Here is a 24,416-nt window from a genome sequence, read left to right as displayed (position 1 = left end):
TTCGATTGTACATTCTCGATTATGAATTAATCGAAAATCGTTGGCAACGTCGCGATTAAAATGGCGCGACATTTAAAATTAGTCCCATGTCCTATCTTACTAGAAAGGCTACTTAATCAATAAATCAAATTCAAAAGAATTATATAAGAAAGATTATATTTACAATATTATACAAAAAAGTTTCTTATGTATACGGTTTAACCCTTAACGATCCTAAGTCACTCCCTCAGGTTACTCGACAACGGAGCAATTAACATCTCCAGTGATATATCAATGCCTTTTGTAGGCAAAATTCATTTCCAAAAAATGAATAAAGAAAATTTAATAACCGTATTTATCATTTAAACTTGTCTTTCCGTCTCCACTTTGATTTTGTGGTGGAACCCAGGTTGAATAATTCTCGTTGTATACGTCCTTATCATAAGTTTCTTTTACTGTTTTAGTAACTTTGGATGTTTTCGTAGACGATTGATCGCTTGGAGGAATGCTAGTAACAATTTTGGGTAAAATTTTTGTTTCAACGCTTACATTTTCCACTTTAGGTAAATTATCTTCCGTTTCTGTGGTACTTATTTGTGTCTGGGATGTGTCTTCAAGAGATTCTATATTATTTGAACTCTTGTCATCACAAATTTCTGAACTATCTTCTTCTTTACTATTTTTCCTTAATTCTTCTTCTTCTTCTACAATATTAATATTATTTTGCTTGGATTGCAAAATATTTGTAGGATCCACGACAGTTGTTTCCTGTAAAATTTCACACATTGTTACGTAAAATAATAATTTATTACAACTTAAAAACTAATCAGTAAATGATTGATACAAAGAAATATTGCTTACATCTTTTGAAGTTTGATAATTTGTTTTTTGATTCATTTTTACATCATTATCAAACATTTCACTTGATTTTTGTGCTTCATTTAAAGGTACTATGTGAATGCTTAAAGGTGGCAAATTAGTTGGTCGCAAAGGATTTAATAATTTTATCAATTTAGCTTCTTCTTGTCGTAAATCTTGTAATTTGACTTTCATTTTACGCTTATCAGCTTTAGTCAAAATAGTCACATTTAAAGATGACATAAAAGCATCTAACGCATCTTCTTCTGTGTCTTTTTCATTCTTTGAAGATTCACTTTCAAACTTTTGCGACTTCCTCATGCATTCAACCAAATCGGTAATCTGTTTTACAACTGTATCATGCTTTTCCACCTTTTCCAAAAATATATAATTAATTGAATTAGAGATAATTAAAACATATATCTTATGTGAAATAAAATATGTTTAAATAATACCAATGAATCGTATGTATCCTTTTGCGGTTCCAATTTTCCTGCTAATCTCATTCTTTGTTGACGTTTCTTTTCTATAGAACCAGTCCTATCGAGGAAATTATCTTCGTCTGAACTATAATAATCATCTTCTTCCCAGTTTCTTACTTTCCTCTTTTTGCTTTCTATATATATATAATATTTATATAGAAATTATAATATAATAATTTTTTTATAGATATTTTTTTAAATGTGAAAATGTACGAAATAAAAACTTTTGATAACGTACCATGAGTCGCTTGCCTAAGTAATCCATATCTATCTAAAATTTTACAAGCCTCTAAAGCGCATTGAATAACGCATTCTTTTTTTTTCCCCTTAACAAGTGCTTCAGCTCTCACTGTATGACCAGCAATACTTTCGATAGGCAAACTAATAGAACATTGTTTAATAAATTAATATAATTTTAATGTAGATTTATATAAAAAGTGTTATAAAATACGTACTCGACCCAACAAAGAAATTGTGCAAATCCTCTTTCTTCAGTGTGATATTGCAAATCATATCCTTCACGTTCGAACCATCCTCTCAAACTTTTCTTCGGATCGTTAAGATATAATTCTTCATTATTTGTAGCAGCATATGGATTTTCTGTTAAATCCGTTTCTTCGTCAGCATCTTCACCCATACCCCAATCAATACCTTCATTTTCTTCTTCTTCTTTTTTCAATCTTTCTTCTTCTATCATTTGTGAACGTTGTGCTGCCTTCATTTTCTCACGTTCTTGTAAATCTAGCATTCTTTTTTCCTAAAAAAGATAATAAAAATATTGGTCAGATGAAAAAATAATAAAAATATTTGTTAAATATCAATTTACAACAACTTCATACCCTTAATTCCGTGTAAGATAATTCAGATTCTTCCTCTTTACTTTCGTGAAGTGCTTGTACTATATATTTACGTGCACTACAACCAAATTTAATAATGTGACTATCATGCAATCTCACGTAAGCATTAGGAGGTACACGATTACCATTCCAAAAAGTACCATGCGTACTTCCTAGATCATATACATATAATCCTTTAGAATTATTTTCATCTTCTATTCCTCTATATTGGATTATTGCGTGAAACCTTGAAATAGTTGGATGCGCAAGAGAAATATCGCAATTAGGTAACCTTCCAACAACGTGATAACTTTTGCTAGTTAAATCGATAGTTTGAACAATAACGCCAGATTTCAATACTTCCAATTTATATTCATCCTCAGGTATTCCACCCCAACTAGGTTCGTCATACTTCAAAGTTAATGATTTGTGAGCTTTGGAACAAATAGTCTGTTTGTCATCCAACGACGATTTTATCTGATTTGTATTTGATGTAACTGTATCCAAAGGTGCATCTGATTCTTCATTATTTGATTCGATCTCTTGTTGAACTTTAGTTGAAGTAGCTGAACTAGGAAATGATAAAATCTTACGTTTTCCACGCTTTGGTCCAATCATAATGGTTGGTTTTTTAAATTCTATTTTAATAGGGCGATCATTAACTTTTTCATTTATTTCTGAAGAGGCCATCGTTTCTTTTTCATCCATATTTTCAATTGCGTCTTCTTTATCCAACAATTCTGGACTAACCTTTTCTTGTAAATCATTTTTATTATCGTTTTCGTTATCATCTAAATTATTTTTGGACGATTCTTTATCTGTGTCTTCCATAACTCTATCTTTATTTATTTTCAATTATAACAAAATTTTTATTGTTTATCCTTTAATTAAATAATAATCACTAGGTTGATAACATTCAATTTGAATTGTTCACTTTGACAATAATTACTTCGTTAGAATAAATATTTTTAAGGCTCTTGATACATACACTGTTATATATATTATTACATTTATACATTAATATAAAATATATGAGTTATATTTTTAAATAAATCGAGAATTTTGTTTCAATATTATTGTATCAATGTCACAAAGATTTTTTTATTTTCCTTTGACAATAACGCAATGTTGTATACTTATTCGTGTACTTGTTTTTTACTTTTACCGTTTTTTCGATTACTGCGCTATCTATGCTCACTGATGCTAACTAACGGTATACCATAGAAAAATAAGCAACAAGCCAATCATAGTAGTATTACACCACCTATGTTCAATAATGTGCAACTGCCTGCATACCATCGAGAAATGAGCCAATCACAGTAGCGTTCTTGTTATATGATTGTTTGTAAATAAATGATTAAGTATACAAATGTTTTGATTTTGATTGTGAGGTTACGTTAAAGAAGAAGTTTTAAGAGATTTGAAAAGTTTTAACTGAATTATTTATCACATTTGCAATAAATATATCTTTAGTTATTATCATTCATATTTATTAATAATTTTTACTTGAAATTTATATTTATTACTATGGAATTTCTAAAAAGCATTGGAGTTGGTGTGAGACCTATAGATGATTCCTTTTTTGATGAAACTTATAAAAGTTGCAAGATATTTCAAAGGAAAGGAGTTATAGCTGAAGATGATGAAGATTTATGCCATGACATGTAATATATACATATGTTAAATATATAAACAGGGTGGTAAAAATAGGGTCATATACAAAACACACAAAATTAGTAAGTAAAATATTACATTGATTAACATTAATGGTTGTGGATTGTTTCAGTATAAAAGATTTTCCTTGTCCCAACTCACAATGTGCAGAAATATTTAAAACATTATTGGACTTTGAAATGCATTATAATTCTTGCCACCGATATATTTGCTTGGAGTGTAAAAGGATTAAACCAAATCCTAGATTATTAGAAATTCATATCCAAGAAACGCACGATACATTTTTCAAGCTATTATCAGAAAAACAACCAATGGTAATTATATTTTGTATATCTTATACATATATTTTCTAATATGATGATTAATATTACATATTATTTTTCTTTTTAGTATCAGTGTTATGTTTCTCAATGTAACATGAAGTTCAATAATTCAAATGAAAGACGGGAACACTGTATCAATGTACATAAATATCCAAAAAATTGTCGCTTCGATATGTCATATCACAAAAAAGAAGAAAATTCCAATAACAAAATGGACGTAGATTCCACTAATAAAATGGATATTGATATTGTAGATAAAAAAGATGAAAAGAAAAAGAAAAAGAAAATTCAATTAAATAAGAATCAAAAAACTAAAACGTTTGATAAAACTTCCAGAATAAGTAACTTTGAAAAGCCTACTGCAACTTGTGCCGCTTCTTCTTCTTCTACAACGTTTACTGATATTGATAAAAATGCATCTTTAATGTTTGTACCTAGACAAGTAGAAAAATCTTATGCAAGGACTCTTAGTAAAAACCAAAGTAAAGAAAGGAATGTTCTTGAAGCAGAATGTATGTCAGACATAGCGCAATCTCTACCCGATTAACCAGTACCTATGGTGACCTCTTTAAAAAGTGTGCACTTAAATTGTATTGTCAAAATACAAAGTAATAATGAGTATACTCGTTAAAGACAGTATATGTAGCTGTTGTAATATTGAATTAAGTTCTAATCAAATGATTGTATTATTTTTATATAAAATTTATAATTTTATTATTAATACACACATTCATTCATCGTGTACTTAATTCAAATATATAGTTTGGATATGGAAAAAAAAATCAAAAAAATTAATTAGTTAAAAGAATGATTAGTTAGAAATTTATCTGCTGTTGTTGAATGATAATTGAGTAAAGCAAGGTACAATATATAATAGCGTTTTGCAAGTCAAACATCAATATCTTGATTGTTTCCGACTATAAGTTTTGTAATGTAAATATTTTCTTGTGAAATAACTTTTGGAAGATGTGCTTGGTATATAGTTTAAAAAATATTTATATATATATATATATATATATTAGTCGTGTAGCGTTAGGTTTAGTTGGACGAGTTTGTTTTACTTTGTTCACACTATATATATACAGTATTTTTATGATAATTATTTATATTTCATTAGAGTTTCATTATCTATAATATCTTTTCCGTATAATTGAACATCGTCACAAATCTTAATTAAGATTTGTGATAAGCTAATTAGCTGGTTAAGAGTTATTTTTTATATGTGTAAAATAACGTAACTATTATCATATAATATTTATATAGTATTTAATACACAGTTATATATTAAGTACACAGTTATATATTAAGTACACAGTTATATATCAAGTTCACACACATGTATATGTATATATATATATATATTACGTAAATATATTAAAAGATAATTTTGTATATATATATGTATCTATATACATATATATATATATATACAAAATTATATAATATATATATATATATATATATATATATGTATACATATATATACATGTATATTTATTACAGTCAAACAATATTTACATAAATAATTGGAAGTTTAACTGTTTATTGCAATAATTCTTCAATTTGAATTTTATTTACATGTCGTTTTTATAGATTAATTGATAGTACACAAAATTTTGTCTTTAGCGAGTAATTGGATTCTAAAATATACTGATCAATTATATAAAATGTGATAATTAAGCAAATATGAATTATAAGAAGATGTACAAAAAGTTGATATAAAATTAGACAAATTATTTGACATAAGAAGACAAAAATAATAAAATTCACAAGTATATTAAATATATAAAATTAATAAAAATATCGCGAATATTTTACAGCGCTTAACTTGTTGACAATACAAAGTTTGAAACATTTACCAGTTATGATCCGTTTTCTGTTTCTTAACTTTGGTGCCGCATTTACTTGTTAAATAATAGCTTGCCTATATATCACATGCATATTAGTTAATAATTATGATAGTAAACTAAGTAAAAAAAATAGAAACGATTATTTTTTTTTTATAGATTTAGATTATTGTCATAATTATTAGCACGTTATACGATTGTGGGCACTTTATAAGGGGTAACTTGACATTTATCCTCTGACTTCTATGAGCTTGATACACGTTGATAATACTTTCCTCTTTTTAATTATAGGTGAAATTATTCATTTCGATGGTCTATGCTTACGCGATACAAAATAGTTCAAATTTTTGCGTGTACAAAAAGTATTTGTGGCAACAGAGTTAAATTTTGTTGACAATTCTTATTCGTGAATGCGTCAAAATTCAACGCTGTTATTTATTCGTTTTACGCTCACGACCACAAGTACTATTTCATTATTATTCGTCATGATGAATTTGTATTTAAATAATGTACACGAAAAATTCAAATTATTGTTATTTTCTTTTCGCGAATGTTTGAACAAATGATTTTTACCTGCGATTAAATAAGAGTAAAAAGTACGAAGAAAAAAAGTAGATAAATCTTGAGTCACCCCTTACGAAAAGAAACCTCGTGGAAGGAATGCACTTTTAATTGGTTGGGACGATCGGCCACTGTGTCCCATTCTCGCTCGATATAACTTCATATTACATATATTTTAATTGCTGATTGCAAGCATCCAATTTATTCATTCGACTAATAATATCAAAAAATAATCTGTATAAAAATAGGATAGTATAACGTATTGACGTCGACGTTTAATGTGGCAATAATTATCTTAGTGAATAACGTCAACAAAATTTTATAATCTATCTTATACCAGAAGTTAAATCATTTTCATATAACATAAATTATATAATATAAATAAAATTAATCCGTTTTTTCTTTTTTTTTCTTTTTTCAATATTTTATCTTAATCACAATTATCGGTGTATAAATATATAAATCTGTTCATCATAAATATGAAAATAAAATTTAGCAATATTATAAAATGATTTAACTTTCTGGATTTAAAATTAGAAAAAGTCAAAAATGGGGATAGATTGATGTTCCCAATCTTCCTGAAGATATTCTTCTGATTAAACTACTGTATAAAATGATTATTCCATTAAACGGAGGAATAACATTACGTAAATATTCAATTTGTTCACAAATGAAAATTTGAAACATCTAAGTCGGCGAGTATAACATACGTTTCAGTTTATCGACTTCATTTCTGACCGTTGCCAAATCATATCTGAGCTTCATATTTTCTTGTTCAAGATATGCAGCTCTTATTGCAATTTCATCTTCTTTCGCTCTTCTAGCATCTCTCGATCGTTTAGCAGCTTCATTATTCTTTTTCCTCCTTTCCCAATAGGTAGCATCCTTTTCATCTACGGTACTGGTCGGCACTGCCGGAGATGAAGTTTTGTTGGTTCTTCGCATTTTAGGATTAGACGATTCGTTTTGACGTCTAACGCTCATGAGCATCCGTTCTCGAAATTCTTGATACCCTTCATCATTATTTGATGCATAAATCAAATTCGGTTGATTAGTCGTAATATTTATAGGATAAGCCTTAAACGGTCTAGGCATTTTCTTCGGACTTTCGACAGGATATAAATTAGTTGGTGCCACTGTTGCTGTTGGTATGGTGGGCAATTGAATGTTCGTGTTAATCACTTTTTCTATATCTTTTTCCAATGAATTTGACGTGAGCAAAGTAGGTAATATACCTGATATTATCGGAATCGGAATCGGGACGTTAAATGGCATATGAGTTGGTAATTTTTCGATGTTATTATTGTTCATCGGAAAAACGTTCAGAGATTTTTCTTCATATTCGTTTGTATTAGGCGACTGGGATTCCGACGGTGGAGTGGCCACATTATATTGCCCTTCAAAAGGACTATTATTAATTTTTCTTTTACGAGATTTAACATTTTCCTTTCGTTCCCTGGGTAAATCCTCCTGGATCCTTTGAATCGCGTAAGGATCATTACTTTTATTGGACGTAGGTGAAACAAATGTTTTCTTGCATGACAAATCTAATATCGAATGTTCCGAAGTTGTGTCCTCTGAAGTATCTTGATTAGACGAATTAGATAAGTCAGTTGGTTGTTCCATTAATTCTTCAGTCGATAAAGGGTTTGCAGTTGTCATCAAAGGAACTTGATAATTTCGTAGATGTTGTAGTTGCTTTTTATACATCCTAGCTGTCATATCGGCATCCATCTCTTGACGATTTCTTTCTTTTTCACTTTTTCCTTTTACCGAAAAAGAAAATATAATTTTCTCCAATTTATACAAAACTCGCGTATTATGAAATAGAACGTAATCTGTTATAACATATGTAAAATATGTTATTTAAGATTACATCGAAGGTGAACCTTGTAAATATATAATAAGTCTATATCCAATAAAATTCTAATCGCACGAATACGTAATTAGAATGTTAGAAATAAAAATATTTCTTTTTTTTCTTCTCGGGACTTGTTCAGTTTTTGTCGAGTATCAACCAACAAGTAACAACTTGGTGATCATTTATATTTTAAACGTATACGTATAAGAAATAAATTATTTCTTAAACAAATAATTAATCCAATCTTGCACTATAATCACCACCACTATCTCTGTATGACACAATGTTGAGCGATACTTTCGAAACTGATGTTAGTCACACAAACGCCGTATAAAATAACTTGAGATTAGCTTGAAAAATTTCGGGATGTCCGGTGGCTACTACCGAAGACTGACCAGAAATGTTTAAAGCTTAGATGTTCAGTTCTTTTATACCTGCCAACCCTTATTCGTGTAGGGGTAGGAGAGCTTCTTAAAAGACGATGGTGGGGATGTTAGTCCCAGAAGAAGTGGAAGGATACTTTCAAAGAGTTCATTTATTTACAAACAAAGCATTTATTATTTACAACACAAATTATTTATTTATATTTCACGTGTTAATAAGATTTTTTCTCATATTTATCGGTAATATTTATAAATATAGATTGATTATATAAACGTTAACAGTTACACACACACACACACACACAGTACCAAATGTAAAATATAAAATTAAAATAAAATTAATATTAATATAGAAAAAAAAAAATTATTATTGTATTTATTACATGCACGTGAAATAAGTTGGTAACATAATAATAATAATTGTCTTCTTCTTCTTCTTTTTATTAGGACTTCGTCCTGTTATAATAACTTTTTTATTGCTATTTCTAGGAGCAATAACTAATTGTAACATACATAATATATTTATTCTGTTTTATTTATTTAAAAATTAAGACTTTTGTAAAAATATTTTGAACGAAATGACGATATATTGAAACGCGATAATGAAAAGAATTGTGCGTACAGCTAGGAGTAAACGCGCGCGCGTATACGTTATATTTGCATATATAAATTGTTTAAATTAACTATTTCCAAAAGTTAAGAATATTTGTAAGAAAACGAATAAAAATAATAGTAGCAGAGAAAGTAGCACAACTTTAACTTTGATGAATAATATATTGTTCGAAAATGATTTAATCGCGCCATCCCTCGATTGTGTTAACAATAGATCACTGGTATCCTTATTGTTACGGAATTTTCTTAAGTAAAATTTCAAAGGGGTGAAGAATACATTTAAAGAATGGACGTTGTGTTTGAAACTGGCAAACAGATATAAGATTTTCATAGAAAAATTAAGGCGTTCTAAATATTCTATATCAAAGAGTCATTTAGAAATCGTACCTTAGAACTTTCTATTAACAACCCTTTGAAGTCAATACCCTTTTCTCTATTTCGTTTCTTAGATCTATCCGAAAATACCTAGTTTTCTTGCCGCATTATAGGATTAATGAACGAAGGTATCCCAGTTTCTAAAGAAATTTTCTAACAATTCAAATAATTTGCATAAAATATTCATTAATTAAACGAAACGACAATGGGGAAAAGAGGTCAGCTTGTTATTGATGAATAGTTGAAATACCTTGAAAATCAATTGTTCGATCTAAGGATAAAATAATATTTCCCTTTTGCTTTTGCTTTTATATTATATGTGCCCCTGTTCTTTCTTTTGCTCACAACTCTTTCATTTTCTTGTACAGTTATCTTATTCAAGGACGATCGCTGACAGAGAAGATGTCCTTTTTTCTTCCAAGATCACGCCAAATTTATTCGTCTCTTGTAGAAAATAGAAAACGTCAGAAAAAATTCCCCTCCCTTACCCATTTATTCCTTGCATCTATTCAGATTTCTTTTTCTTCGTCTTCTTTCTTTTTTTTTTTTATCTTTCTCTTTCTCACATACTCGAGGTTACACTTGAATGGCAAAAGTAACCCGTTATTTTCCGATTTTCCCGTGATCTTCCTCCTTTCGATACGGATGAATACTAAGATTTTATTTTGCATCTGCCTATTTACTTTTACGTAGAGTAAGGAAAAAAAGACCAACATCTTTGATTCACATATATTCGAGGAAAAATGTTCTACGTGAATTTCTAATCTCTTATTTTCTAAAGTTAATTACTGTTCTTTATTTCATCTAATATTTGTTGTGCCGCATGTTACCTCATTTTCCGAGATAACAGATATTGTAATTTAATGATGTTGGCAATTAAGGCTTCGATTACCTAATGATTTTATTATTATAGAATAATTTTAAATTACCTATATCCATATCTTTCGTTAATAGTACCTTTATATAAGCATTTTTTTTTCGTTTTTGTGGAATTTTCTTATATGTTACGTGAGAATAGATTAATTATACATTTCGAATGTTTTGAGACTATGACGAATAGTGCATTAGACAGATACATCAAACTTATGAGTTTGTTTGTTTGTTGAGTAATAATGAGTCACGTATTTTATTATAATTTGAACTATCATATTATCGTAAGAGAAAATTTTTAAGGGATTACAGTATGTTACTCAATAGATAATCCTTTATAAATATATTTAGATTGATAACTTTATATCTATAATAAATAAAAATGTAAAACTAAACAACGTATAATAAGAAAAAATTTGAAATAAACTGAAATGTATATATATATATATATATATATATATATGTTAAAAATATATTAATTGTAATTTTTTAAAAATTATCAATAAATATTAAATATAATAATTATATTATATATATATATATATATACATACGTCGTATGTTTAAACAAAAATATAGAAATATAAAATATTTCTCATCGTTGCCTTCTGATTTTAACGCAAAGATCTATCCGACGGAAGAAAATAGAAAAAGAAAAGAAAAGAAAAGTAAAAGTAAAAAGAAAACTCGAATAACACAATCGAGAACACATTGAGTAGTAGGAAAAAGAGAACTAGATAGGATATTTAGGTAATTATTAAGCGATTTATCTTCTTTTACGGACCACCGATGAAGTTTTGTCAACAGTATACACGTATACTTTTTAAGATTTGCATACTTCCGGTGGTAACGTTTCCATTTTTTCTATTTAGGGCGTTGCTATACGACACGCCTTTTTCATAAATATATGATTCTTCTCAGAAAATGTATTTCCTTCGTTTCAGAAAATATCTCTTTTCTTTGTGTATGTGCATAGTATTTCTATACATATACATATATATGTATATATATATATATATCATCTACATCTTATATATCTACGAAATATATATAAAATATATGGCAATGGGTCATCTGCGATCGCAAAAGATGGATCCAAAATCCATGAGAAAGACCACAAAGATCTCTCCTCTCGAAATCATGGGTTACCGATGACAAAAACTTTCGAGAGCAAATCTCGCGGTGTCCCGTTACTAAGCCTTACGGTAAAGAGTTGACACAACAACCCCAACGAAAAAGCATTTGGAAAAAGATTGAAGAAAGTTTTGAATTTCACCTTTCTCGATATTTTTCTACTATTTAAACAGAGAACGAAAAACGGTATAAGGAACGACGAAACAGATCAGATATGATATAGTAAAGTATTCATTATATTTAATTAATTATTGCAATCTTATTGTTTCTTTTCAACTTTGACGACGTCATTCGTGAGTTGTGAAAGTGATTAATGATTGCTACTGATTTATTGTTCGAAATGACCGTTCAACATAAGGTTTTTTTCCTCAAGGATTTCCAAACTTCAAAGTTCGAAACTCCCCACAGTTTTATTGTACTTCAAGAATTCCCCAGTAACCGTGGTTTTGTATCGCACCGAATAATAAACCGATTGATTTATTTGCCTTCGTCGAATTATAAATATATTTTTTACGATGAAATCACATTTCATCGGAGATGACGAAAAATTTAACGAAGCAGACGTCGACGAATGCAACGTTGCGCGCGTGTTGGTCTCGTGGCGATTTTAGTCAGTGTCATTGTCATCATCCCTTCTTAAGAGACGATTGTAGGCGTGCATGACATTGGGTTCTCATGCTCGAACAATAGAAACCTTTGTCATAGAAACTAGAAAATCCAATTTCCAGTGGCAATGAATATCTAGAAAAAGGAATCTTAATCAACATTTCCGAATTACTGTATTTCTTTTCTTCACGATCCATTGTTTTATCCTCTTCCCTCTGTCAAATATCATTTTATAGGATAATATAATTGTTATTATTTCAAAAATGTTCAATTTCGCAAAATTTTATATCTCAAATGCGATATATATATATATTTTTTTTGTTAATATTAAAAAAAATCAATAATTGGTTAAGTATTTATCAATAAATTGATATCGTATGATTAGTTTGAGAACCAGTTTTTCCAGAAATATCTTGATGTTGGTCAGGATGTCATATGGTCAATAGCCAAGCAGTGACCGGCGTGGGTGAATGAGGAAAGTGCAGATGCGTAAAAGAAGACTGCGTGCAACCCTACCGTAATAACGTCGAAAGACGAGGGCTGCTGCATCAGAACCCTTTTCTCATTGTGGTATCTAGACGTGAGGATGCATTGTAGATGGATTTACGTATGTATATATAGGTGTGCGTGGGTGCTTATGTATGTATGTATGTATGTAAAGGACGTATGGTTCGCCCACAGTTTACCGTTAGATAGAAATGCAGTGTAAAGTACGGTGTTCAAAATATGTGTCAAAGGGTCGCAATTTACAGGCGTACTAAGATTTACAAAAGCATGACCACGCTACATTTATATTGCTAGGATATATTGAATAGCTAAATAACTGTACCTTACTTTCGTCACACACTTTTTCAATTTTATATATATATGTATAAATGAAATATAAATTTTATATATATTTATATATATATTTTATTTAAATTATTTACATTATGTACATTAATTTTTTTTAACATGCGGAAGATCGTATTTCCCCCTAACGCATTTTATTTTAACACCAGGCGTATCTTGCAATCTTCCAACCCGACACAATACCATATTGTGTTCTTGCAAATTGTGACCTATTCCTAAAGTCAATACAATCAAGAAGAGAATACATTTTTTTTTGTTCAAAACTCGCTAAAAAAAAAGCGTTGAATAAAGAATACAAATTAAATTGTTGTTTGTTTTTACCAGGTACATAGGCTGTCATTTCCTTTCCGGTAGATAGTTTAACGATAACACATTTGCGATTAGCAGAATTAGGCTTCTTCGGCTTTTTAACAACAGTCTTTAAAATGACGCCCTTAGCAAAGGGTTGTCCATTGAAAGGATTCTTCGATTTTCTTGCTTTCTTATACGGTGCTCCTCTTTTATGCATCTGCATCAACGTAGTTCTGTATCTAATCTGTTCAAAGGCTAAAAAATATTGCATTAATGTATCAACGATAATAAATCAACGAGATGTCATCGTGACAATGCTTAAACGAACAAATCGAACAAACTGATCGTTTCAATCTGCTTTAAGAAATATTTCAAGACTAATTTTGTAATCTTATTACTTAAAACGATTTAAGGGTTTTTAAGAATTGTTCCTTTTTCTAGATCCATTTCTTAAAACCATAACGACATAGACGTAACTAAGTCAGGCTAAAAGAAAAAAATAAGAAAGAAAGAAAGAAAGAAAGAGATAAAAAAAGAAAGAAAGAAAGGAAAGAGTATTTTCTAGGACCTGTATGGCATAGTCACGAAGGGCTATTGTCAACAAAAGCAATGAAAACGAAAGAGGACCTGTGGGCGGTAACGGGACTGCTGACCGAAACCGAAAACTCATTCGCAAATAATCTTGTGACCTAAAAGAAGAGGGTTTTTCAGTGAAAACCATCGACATACCAAAAATGACGAACGTCTGACATCTGCGAGCCGTCGTTTCCACAGAAGTGATTCTTTTTTAGTCAAGCATACATAAGCTCGTTAAATAGATTGTTAAAGGAAAAGAATATTCTTTAGCTTTTTTACCTGAAATCGGTTGGTTCTAGTTTTCCCCGATAAAAAAAACAAGTTTCCTCGTAACTTTTTCGTAATTTCGAAAACTTTTACACTATCATGAACAACAATAATATAATATGAAATATTTTCATTTCGTATTTATATAATATAATTTTTCTTTTTAATTATTTTCATTCTATATTCAATATGATATTATTCTTTAATGTTACAACGCAACCCTGACGCAATTCTAACGCAACCTTGACGCTATTCAGAATGATATATATATTATGGTGTTTCTTACCTACAAAAAGAAGTATAATACGGCAATCATTCTTTAGCTTTTTTTCCTATGAAAAGAGGAAAGAGAGCCGATCTTTGTAATCTCGATATTCTTTGTAATCTCGAAAACTTTGACTCTACCATGAACAACAATAATGTAATATGAAATATTTCATTCCGTATTTTTAATATAATTTTTCTTTTTAATTACAATACAATCCTGACGTAATTCAGAATGATACATATATATATATATACACACATTCCACATGACTTGTTCCTTATTTAATAAAAAAAGAAAAAAGTATAATACGGCACATTTTCATTCTATATTCAATATAATATTCTTTAATATTAGAACGCAAAAGACGCAACCCCAGACATGGTTTGTATTCGTTTTTCTACAGGAAGGGATCGATTAAGTAAAATATTCCGAATGACATGACAATTTTGGAATTGTCATCGATTTTTGATCATCAATTGTATTTTTTTTGTGTTAGACCTAACCATTGTTGCTCATTTAAGGATGTAGCTGACCGTCGTCCGATCCGTCAATACGACAGATGTCCAAAGATTGGCACTACTAATCCGACCTAACTTGGACTTAAATAAGCCAAGAGACCAAGAGGAACCTATTATGCATGGAAGGCAACTCCTTTTTCTCCAAGATCAATGCGTAAGATTACATGGCGAAAATATTCAACGTTGTTACGCTTTTGTACGTCTACCTTAACCATAACTTTCTCTTGCCTGAAGAAAATTTTATATAACGATACCTTTTTCTCCTCTAAACTGTAACCCTTTTGTTACATTTTTTTTAAATGGGAAAAAAAAAACAAAAGAAGAAAGAGAAAAAGAAAGAAAGGAAAAGATCTATTCTTTCTTTTCTATAAAATTCCGATCTGTTCCTGACATAGTTTTCAAATCATTTGTTGGAAAATCATTTAACTTTTAAGTTCCCCCAAATGTCAAATATATTTAACAAGGATTTTACTTTGTTACGATAATTTTAATAAATTCATTTATTTTCTAATATATCACTCATAATTTAACGGAGCTCGAGCAAATCGTTTTAATCGATTCGTAACGCAGCCGAAGATGACAAAAATTCGAATATTGAATGAATGCATATAGATATATATATATCTTAGAAATTCGTGAAGATTTTGTCAAGGAAAATGTGAAAAGGGAGGGTGTTACTCTTATTCGTATATATATACATATGAGATATTATAGAACTCTAACAACTGGTCAACCGCAAATGAACACTTCATTCCCCTTCTCCTTTTTCGATTCCCATCGATTGCCCATAGCCCATCCTCTCCTCTCTAAATCCTTTCTTACGGTGTGCCCTTTTTGCATTTCGAGATCTTCATCCCTCGAACTTTCGTATGAAAGAGGTAAAAGCTGCGTGCTCTTTTGCACTCTAGACGGTTTTCATCGGAAGAATACGGTGTCCCATTCTACGATGGGAAAACTAGTCTCTCTTTAAGTCGACCACCACCTATTTCTTTATCTCTTTCTCTCTTTTTTTTTCTCAGGCTACTCCACTGGGAATATAGGAAAAAAAATAGGAAAAAAAAAATATGTATCTGGTTGGAGGAATATAAGAAATGGGAATACTACTGCTGACCGATTTCAGGTATATGTCCAGTTTTGTTATATTCACAGGAAATGTATATCAACCCGATGATCTTTGAGAACAATTCTTACGCAAAATGGATCAACTATTGAGATTTTATCTAGATTTATTTGACTTTAAAAACCTTTATTTATACATCGGTTAAATGTTATCTGCATTTAAATTATCAAAATAAGTGCAAATAATATTATTGGTTAAAGTAAATAGCGAATCTCTATTATTCTTTTATTTTTATTTTATTTATACGATCCTTACCACGAAAAAACGATCTATCAAAACTTCGTGTATATATGGATTTATTTAATTATAAAAATTATATATTTATTATACGTATTAATATTAGAATTATTAAAAACAGTCACAATCATAGTAATTTATTGGAATTAATAGTACAAACGAGAACGCGCAGGAGATGATTCTATATATGTAAAACTAACGATAAATCGCAATTGAAATGATACAAAATTAATACAAAATTGTTCGTACGAAGTTTCGTTTTCGAGGAAAAATAATTTTTCAAAATATGTCGAGTATGTATTTTATATATCATGATAAAATAATAATGACCGATAGTAGTGCATTTTCGTTCAGAGATCGTTCGACCAAAAAATATCCATCCAGAACGGTTAGCTTCTTTTTTTTACCTGAGTGTATCCATCGTTGTTCAGGGGAGTATGTCAACATTATTTTTTCCTTTGACACATGTTTTTAGGCGCAACCCTTTCATAATTCTAAGCTCTGACTTCTTTTTGACTATCTTTTTGTACCACGATTGTACGCATTCGATACAATAAATTCTTGCAATAATAAAAATAAAAAACGATCGATCCTTTAAGTTTTAGAGTATATTTTTTTTTCTTTTTTCTTTCTTCTTTCTTTCCTCTTTCTTTCTTCTTTCTTTTTTTTTTCAGTAGATATGTTCCTCGGTAAACAATGTTTAAAAAAAGACATGACAAAAAAAAATATGCTAAAAAAAGCGACCGTATTCGAGGAAAACGATTTCGAAATTGCGTTGGAAGTAATAAATCGTGTTAGGAAAAGAAAAAACAAAAAGAAAAAAACCGGGACCTTTCTTTTTTCTCGCGCGGAGGCGACCGCTCTGCTCTGGGTCGTGTAAAAAAAAAGAAAAAAAGAGTTAGTTGGGTGAATTGAAAAAGAAAATAAAAAACATGAGACGAACAAGTTTCGATACTTAAACTTTGAGCGCGAATAATTCTTACAATTTTTTACGTAATGTTTTTTATTCAATCATAAGTTAAGACCGTAGCGACGATCATAAAGAATGAGAAAGCATTCGAACTTTCTTTTTTTTCATATCTGTAAAACTGGACAAATAACTTATGCTACTCATAGCAAGTTTCCAAAGACGTCATATTGAAGGTAACTAATTTTTATTTTCAAAAATATTTGATTATTTTTCGTAAATTTGTTTTCTATATTAATTAAAAGTGTAATAATAAAGCATGAAACAAAATTCGAATCATGACTTGTTTTTATTGTAAAAAAAATTCACGAAAGTATTCTTATTTTTAACTTCTTAACATTATAATCAAGACCAATTAAAATGATTGTGATTGAAGTCTTTTTAAATATTAAAATCGCTTTGAAGGAAATCTATATTATTGCGTTTTTTATTTTATTTTTTGATGTAAATGTAGTATATGATATTACGTATATATTTTATGAACAATACGTTGTTTAATCTGAGTTGTCATTAAATAAAAACTAAAAGAAATTAAAATAAAGTTTTTTTAATAACCAGTTACTTTAATTGGTCTGATAAAAGTAGAAACACATTACTATTTGATAGTTTTACTGATGAATGTGTTAGAGAATTTTATAGTTATAATATAATATTTATTACAAAAATGAAATATCTTACCTTGAAATGTATTAGTCAAGGACTCTCTCATTTTGCCTACTAAACTACCTGTTGAAATTAATTACACGAATTATTATCTAAAGATAGACCTATTGATAGATTGATGTTTTTTAATTTATCTGTAATCCATAGCTATTTTTAAATTTACCTTGAATACCATAATTAAGGCCATAATTTCCTATGACGTGGAATTTGTTTGCTGTAAAATAAACCATAAGAGAGAAACGGTATAGTTATTTATCATTTTAATAATAAATTAAGAAATGTATTAGTAATATTTTGTTTTCTATTTTTGAAATCAATCTTTTTAGACAAACTAGTCAACAAGAGAAATATTTTAAACATTATTATACTAACATTATAGATGCAATTATATAATAGACATTTTAATTAAGTCAGTATTTATTCTATTATGATATTTTCTATACTTTTATAGACAAATAATGATAGGAATTTTCTAAGAGGTTAAATTTACTTTAAAGGTTAGAAAGTAAAGTAAGAAATGACAACTGTTATACTAGCATACCTGGAGTGTAATTTGTTATAAAAGATCTTGCTATATTCACTACTGTTCTTGTCAAAACGTTCATGATCAATTTAATTACTAAATATTTGTAAACAATTATCCGTTTCGCAAAAAATTCCAAACAAATTGCTCCTGCAGACGCCTACCGATCAATCAATCAACTAATCACAGTCCGTTGGATAAGGTAGGAATCCCATTTATCTTTAAATCATTTTCTACTTCCACATTTTTTTTCAACAATTTGTTTCTCAACTCTTTACTTAACAATTTTAAACGACACATTAAATGGAAAGAGTTATTAAACCTAAATAATTTGAACGAATAGTTGAAATGACGTCCGTATTCGTACGATCATAAGTTTATACAAATGTTGCCTACAACAGGGGCACATTTGAAATTGATTGAAATGTGACCACATGTGTACCGTAATTAGTTAAAGAAAAATGTAACAAATATTGCTAATATTATATTTATTTGCAGATATATATACAACAACATAATTCATTTAGGGATTCTATAATAAATAGGATAAAAGAGATATTAATAAGACGGCCGATAGAAATAACGCATTTATTAGAGAGATGCAAAAATTGGTACAAAAAATGACTACAATGATTAAGTTATTGTCTAGAAAAGATGTTAAAAACCTAAGTCGTATCAACGTAGCTGAAACATTGATAAACAGTAATGCCGAGTTTCCTTATAGTCCGTGGTAACCGAAACCATGACCACCGAACCCATGTCCAAGAGCTATACCGGAATGGTCAAGATACGATGAGGAATAAGTCGGAGCGCTATATCCATGAGACAAGGGGATCGGTGCACTGTTGTATCCATGAGAAACAACAGGAGCAACTCCGTAATTATGGCCTAAAGAGTAACCCGCTGAGTTTCCCACATATCCACCATGACCATATCCTAAACGACACAAAAATATACAAACAAATCTTTGGAAACACCGGTTCAATGTTTATTACGGAAAAGACATCGACACCTTCCCGATTTACTATCTAAAAAGGTCAGGATTCGAATGACCGGTCAAGAAAGTTGTCGGATATGTTTGCTTTCCCCGGACGTAAGTGTGATACTTTTTTTTAAGGATTCATTAAGGTAGGCAAAGAAAAAAAGGTACAATAACTTAAGTGAAATCATTTTTTGTTTGTCTACCTCCGAGTCCTCCAATTCCTCCTCCGTAATAACCACCATATCCGAGACCGAAGATACCCCTTTTTTCGTGTTTTTTAATTTGGAGTGGTTCCTCGCTAAAAATTGGTGAAACCAGAGAGAGGATGGCAAATAGTAACTATAAAAGGAAAATAACAGGCAAATAAGATCAAATCAAATTAAATAATCATGTCGATATAGCAGTTAATCGTAACAATTAATTAAAGATTAATCAAAAGTTATAATAATACAATATTGTTACTCACTATAGCGTTCATGTTGATAGTGCGTTAGAGTGGATGGATCGCTGCTATGAAACTGATTCGGTCACCACGAGACACACCCCTTTTATACCGGTGGAATCTTTAGCCACGAGATTGAATTCTACTGAGGTGTACACATCTACAAACAAATGTAGCTATACGGGTAGCAGGTTTGACAAGCGTATACGTATATGCGTACAAGGGGAAATGGTTCACGGAGGACAGAGTAGTAATAGGTATGGTGTTACATACGGTGCGTGTCTCCACACGCCTTTCTAAAGCAATTTTTCCCCCTCGTTCCTCACGAAAATTCTTTATTGCAATATCTTACCTTATAACAATTTGTTCTCGGATCTTACGGAATCTATGAGAATTGGGTTAAAAAAAAAGATAGAATAGAGATCAGAGATCAAAGATCAGACGGGATAGATCAATCATTCCTCATAATTACAGTTGTTATTCAATTACAAGTATCCTTAAATTTATCTATTTTTTTTTTCTTCTAATTATTATGTTTTATCCTTCAATTTTTGTTAACGTATTTAAAGATTCTTTTTTTTCTTTTTTTGATGTATAACTCAGATATACTTCTAGCATTAATGTATTTTAAAGTTAAATTAATATCTAATAAAAAATAATAATTAATTAATAATTGAATATACTTTACACTATATTATTTAAAACGATTTAAAATAATATAACAACAGTACCCCGACGGAAATAGGCCGACCCTTTTATTGTTCCATTCGACAAAGGGGTTAAAGAATATTCTTTTTTCCTTTTCTTCTTTTATTGACATACTTTTAAAGAATATTTTCTAAATTTTTCTTTTCCACAATTCATAATAATGATTCTGTTCCAAAGAAAATTGGATCATTAGGTATCATTACAGCATACTATATCATATAACTGGGTCATACAAAAGGAGGAAGAGTCACACGTTGCTCGATTTTCTTCTTTGACTTACTGTCCGAGTCGAGAAGAAAAAAAAATAAGAAGAAGTAGTAGATGAAGATGAAGACGATGATCAAACGTTCTCAATTTCACGCTCGATCCCGATAGAAAATCCTGGAGGAGGATCTTTTTTTTCCGCGCATCTCCAATTTCATTCTTCCTTCTCGTACTGCAAGTAAAGAAGGAGAGGAAACTTTCACCATTATATACTAGGACTAACAGTCCAGTAGTCGTCTGTTGGCTTACGGTTTTCGGTTGCAACGTTACGTAAAAAGGTACGCAAGTATAAAGATTTTTCTGCGCGGTTAGTGCGTTCTTTCAGTATCGCACTTCCTCTTTATATTAGCTCATTACGTATACCGGGATTTAGAAGTAACAAGAATGAGATATTAATTCGTTTTCTAATATAATAAATAAATAATTTCGTAAACATTTTTTTTTATTATATTCGTTTTGAGATTTGTATTTTGGTTCGTTGAATTTGAAAAATGATTTTCAAAAATTTTGATTAGATCTTTAGAATGGTATAGTTAAAGATGAAAAATAGAAACTGTTTTCCAAGAATTTTTCAAAGGCATTCATGAAAATTAGGACACATTTTGTATAAGACGAGAAAGTTCACCTTTTACAAGAACTGAGTCCCCTATGGCGTAAGATACAACCCTTTCGTTACAGTATGTTTGGAATAAAATGTGACCTTTTTCAACAAAGCGTATTCTTCACGGATCGATTCAAATGCACAAAGGATGGCTTTGAGAATTGACATTATTATACAGAATGTACATTATAAATAATAGAATTTTTGTTTCATTCAATTTTATCATTAATCTTAGTTTTACCGAGTGACAGGTCAAGCTTAAATAAATAAGAAATTTTATGAAAAAAAGGGTCGAAACTGTATTATTTGAAAAGAAAATTTCCTTACTAACACAACCATCATTGTCATCGTTTCAATTAATAAGAATTTCCGTGATTCATTTGTAATGAATAAACATACATTGAATATAAAATTATATTAATAAATGAAAATAAATTAAACAGTTTTCAGTTAGAATTATTGCAAGCTAATAGTATAAATAATACCGAATACTAGACCGATTTTGATGGTTTTTGAATTAGTCTTCTTTTATATTCAAATTAGAACACGTCACAGTTTTTTATTCTCTCATATATTATTTAAATAATAAAAATTAAGAGATTAAGGGGTTATACGCAATTGCGAGGCTCGAAAAAGACGTATTTTCATGAATTTTTTATAGAAACAGTTTTTATTTCTCAAACAAGAGTGATGGTAATTCAAATAGAGCCAACTTTTGAGAATACAATAGCGTGTCGATTATGTAAAAATATTAATCTGCACCGCTCCTGTAGATGATTTCCTGAACGTCCTCTAAAAAAAGACGTTTGGCGGTGATCTTCATTTTGGCGGTTTGGATTATTGAAATTAAAAAATATGGTGGATTCTTTTAAAGGATAGATTAATGCAGGTATTAAAACCAAGGAATAATAAAAATTTTGATTTTTGACAAAATGGCGTCTATTTGAAAAAAAGTTGTTGTTTTTGACTAAAATTTTCGCTCTAAATTGTTACAAAAAAATAGTAATAAATTTTTTAAAAATTATTCCTTATACTTAATACCTGAGGAATATATCTAAGAAGATTGTGTAAAAATTCGAAACCGATCGGTTAAGCCGTTTTTGAAAAATCGAGATCACCGACTTTGAAAATACCGTTTTGAGAAAAACGCGTTTAAAGTTTCAAAGAGACGTTTACACATAGTTAAAAATTTTTGTTTGCAGCTTACATGAAGTGAAGAATATTTGTCGGATCGATTTGAAATTTTCAGAGAATATACTTAAATATATGTACATTCCGAAAATGAAAAAAAAAAAAAATCGATTTTTTTTAAATTCTAACTGCGTATAACTCCTTAATTAAAAGAATTATGTTTTAATTATAAAGTTAATATTAATTCTAAGGTAAGAGTTCATAAATATTTAAGATATTTTTTTTATGTATATGTTTATTGTCGATATTTATTAACACGTTCACGCCGGGGCAAAAATCTGTGTTCTGCCGCCTGAGGCGGGAGCGTCTTACCGCGTTACGCTTCGTGGGGCGGGGCAATATCGTTGCTAGCTACGCCGCCCCACAGAATAGTAAAGTGGGACCCACAAATGGGTCACCCGCCCCACGAGAATGGACAAGTGTGACCCATCGGTGGTTCACGCCGCCCCATAGAACAGACACGTGTGACCCACCGGTGGGTCACTCCGGCGTGAACGTGTTAAGTTTAATTTTATTAACCCTTTTGATCCCCTCCTAACAGTCTCCTCCCTCCCAATTAAAATTACTACCCTCTCGACGAATGTAAATACTAGTGCCATCTACCATTATTCTTCGGTACTTTGTTTCACGGATGCGACTCCTATGGTAATTATTTTGATTTTAAATATCGTAGCAATTAAAATGATGATTTTTTACCTTTGCAATTATTAAGTTGTTTAGATTGCAAATAGTGTTATAGGTATAAAGTTTTGTTAAATCATAAACTCATTGATTCATTTTTGAATGTTTTTATTCGTCATTATTTATAAACTGCCATCTAATGTGAGTATTTTAAACTACTCGTCACTAGACGTATTGTTATATGTATTTGATTCATTTAAATGTAGGTTAGGATGAAATAATTTGTAAATCTGTTATTTTAAAAAATTTGTCGTTCATAGTATTGTTTAATTTTTATTAATTAAACATTTGTTATTTTCATCTAAGTGTAAAATGATAACGACGTTTATCGAATACAGTTAATAAGAGTGTTTTACTCATATATTTGTTTCACAAATGAAATTGTAATGAAATGAATAAATGAAATTTGTATTTACTATTAATTAACAATAATATGGAGAGTTTAAAAATCTTATTATGTAGTCATAGATATTTCATATTTCCTCGCAATATAAATACATTCATCTTTAATTGTAGTAGTAATTCTGCAAATATATTTAATGGAAATCGTAGAATTAATAAACTGCATCAGAAAAATAGAGAAGATAAGTATATGTTTGGACCAACGAAAAAAAAGAAAAATGAGACATTGATAAAATCAATAGTCGGTTTAAAAAAGGAAAACGTACCAATGGATTCAGAACTATGGTGGAATTTAAAAGTTAGTAGATCTAGGATGAACTTAATACGGTTTAAATCACAAACTAATTGTAAAATAATAGGCAGTATGAAATGTAATAAAAGTTATGCAAAGAATCTTCTGCTTGATTGCAATGAAAATAAAGTTGCATCCAAAAGCAAGAAAAGTAATATTAAAAGTAAAAAA

General features: G+C 29.6%; 5 protein-coding genes and 1 long non-coding RNA gene across 7 annotated transcripts; 2 read left to right on the top strand and 4 right to left on the bottom strand.

The window, feature by feature from the left end:
* Nucleotides 1-139: 139 nt before the first annotated feature.
* Nucleotides 140-3,176, bottom strand: LOC122525410 (kanadaptin). The gene is made up of 6 exons (XM_043648184.1): nt 2,159-3,176; nt 1,775-2,076; nt 1,558-1,700; nt 1,293-1,453; nt 841-1,209; nt 140-747 (listed from the first exon to the last, which is right to left on the bottom strand). The coding sequence occupies exons 1-6, from the start codon at nt 2,984-2,986 to the stop codon at nt 322-324; spliced, it is 2,229 nt and encodes a 742-aa protein (XP_043504119.1). The 5' UTR covers nt 2,987-3,176; the 3' UTR covers nt 140-321.
* A 328-nt stretch (nt 3,177-3,504) lies between these two features.
* Nucleotides 3,505-5,051, top strand: LOC122525823 (zinc finger protein 511). Its single transcript, XM_043648816.1, has 3 exons — nt 3,505-3,819; nt 3,942-4,143; nt 4,220-5,051. Exons 1-3 carry the CDS (start codon nt 3,683-3,685, stop codon nt 4,697-4,699), a joined length of 819 nt encoding a protein of 272 aa, XP_043504751.1. The 5' UTR covers nt 3,505-3,682; the 3' UTR covers nt 4,700-5,051.
* A 1,988-nt stretch (nt 5,052-7,039) lies between these two features.
* On the bottom strand, nt 7,040-8,231 carry LOC122525822 (thyrotroph embryonic factor-like). Its single transcript, XM_043648815.1, has one exon. It carries the CDS (start codon nt 8,220-8,222, stop codon nt 7,248-7,250), a length of 975 nt encoding a protein of 324 aa, XP_043504750.1. The 5' UTR covers nt 8,223-8,231; the 3' UTR covers nt 7,040-7,247.
* A 5,072-nt stretch (nt 8,232-13,303) lies between these two features.
* On the bottom strand, nt 13,304-18,865 carry LOC122525824 (40S ribosomal protein S12, mitochondrial-like). The gene is made up of 5 exons (XM_043648817.1): nt 18,701-18,865; nt 18,323-18,373; nt 18,175-18,222; nt 13,574-13,798; nt 13,304-13,467 (listed from the first exon to the last, which is right to left on the bottom strand). Exons 1-5 carry the CDS (start codon nt 18,762-18,764, stop codon nt 13,340-13,342), a joined length of 516 nt encoding a protein of 171 aa, XP_043504752.1. The 5' UTR covers nt 18,765-18,865; the 3' UTR covers nt 13,304-13,339.
* A 391-nt stretch (nt 18,866-19,256) lies between these two features.
* LOC122525821 (prisilkin-39-like) lies at nt 19,257-20,165 on the bottom strand. The gene is made up of 3 exons (XM_043648814.1): nt 20,131-20,165; nt 19,868-20,003; nt 19,257-19,618 (listed from the first exon to the last, which is right to left on the bottom strand). The coding sequence occupies exons 1-3, from the start codon at nt 20,140-20,142 to the stop codon at nt 19,401-19,403; spliced, it is 366 nt and encodes a 121-aa protein (XP_043504749.1). The 5' UTR covers nt 20,143-20,165; the 3' UTR covers nt 19,257-19,400.
* A 3,031-nt stretch (nt 20,166-23,196) lies between these two features.
* LOC122525820 lies at nt 23,197-24,396 on the top strand. Of its 2 annotated transcripts, none has more exons than XR_006305889.1 (2): nt 23,197-23,515; nt 24,068-24,396. It is a non-coding gene; the product is annotated as an uncharacterized LOC122525820 (long non-coding RNA). The 2 variants fall into 2 exon arrangements; XR_006305888.1 differs by lacking the exon at nt 23,197-23,515 and adding an exon at nt 23,530-23,692.
* The last annotated feature ends 20 nt before the right edge of the window (nt 24,397-24,416 follow it).

The sequence above is a fragment of the Polistes fuscatus genome, unplaced genomic scaffold (genome assembly GCF_010416935.1).
Source record: "Polistes fuscatus isolate 324 unplaced genomic scaffold, CU_Pfus_HIC Scaffold9, whole genome shotgun sequence".
Taxonomy (NCBI): domain Eukaryota; kingdom Metazoa; phylum Arthropoda; class Insecta; order Hymenoptera; family Vespidae; genus Polistes; species Polistes fuscatus.
This window is presented reverse-complemented; position numbering and strand designations above follow the sequence as displayed.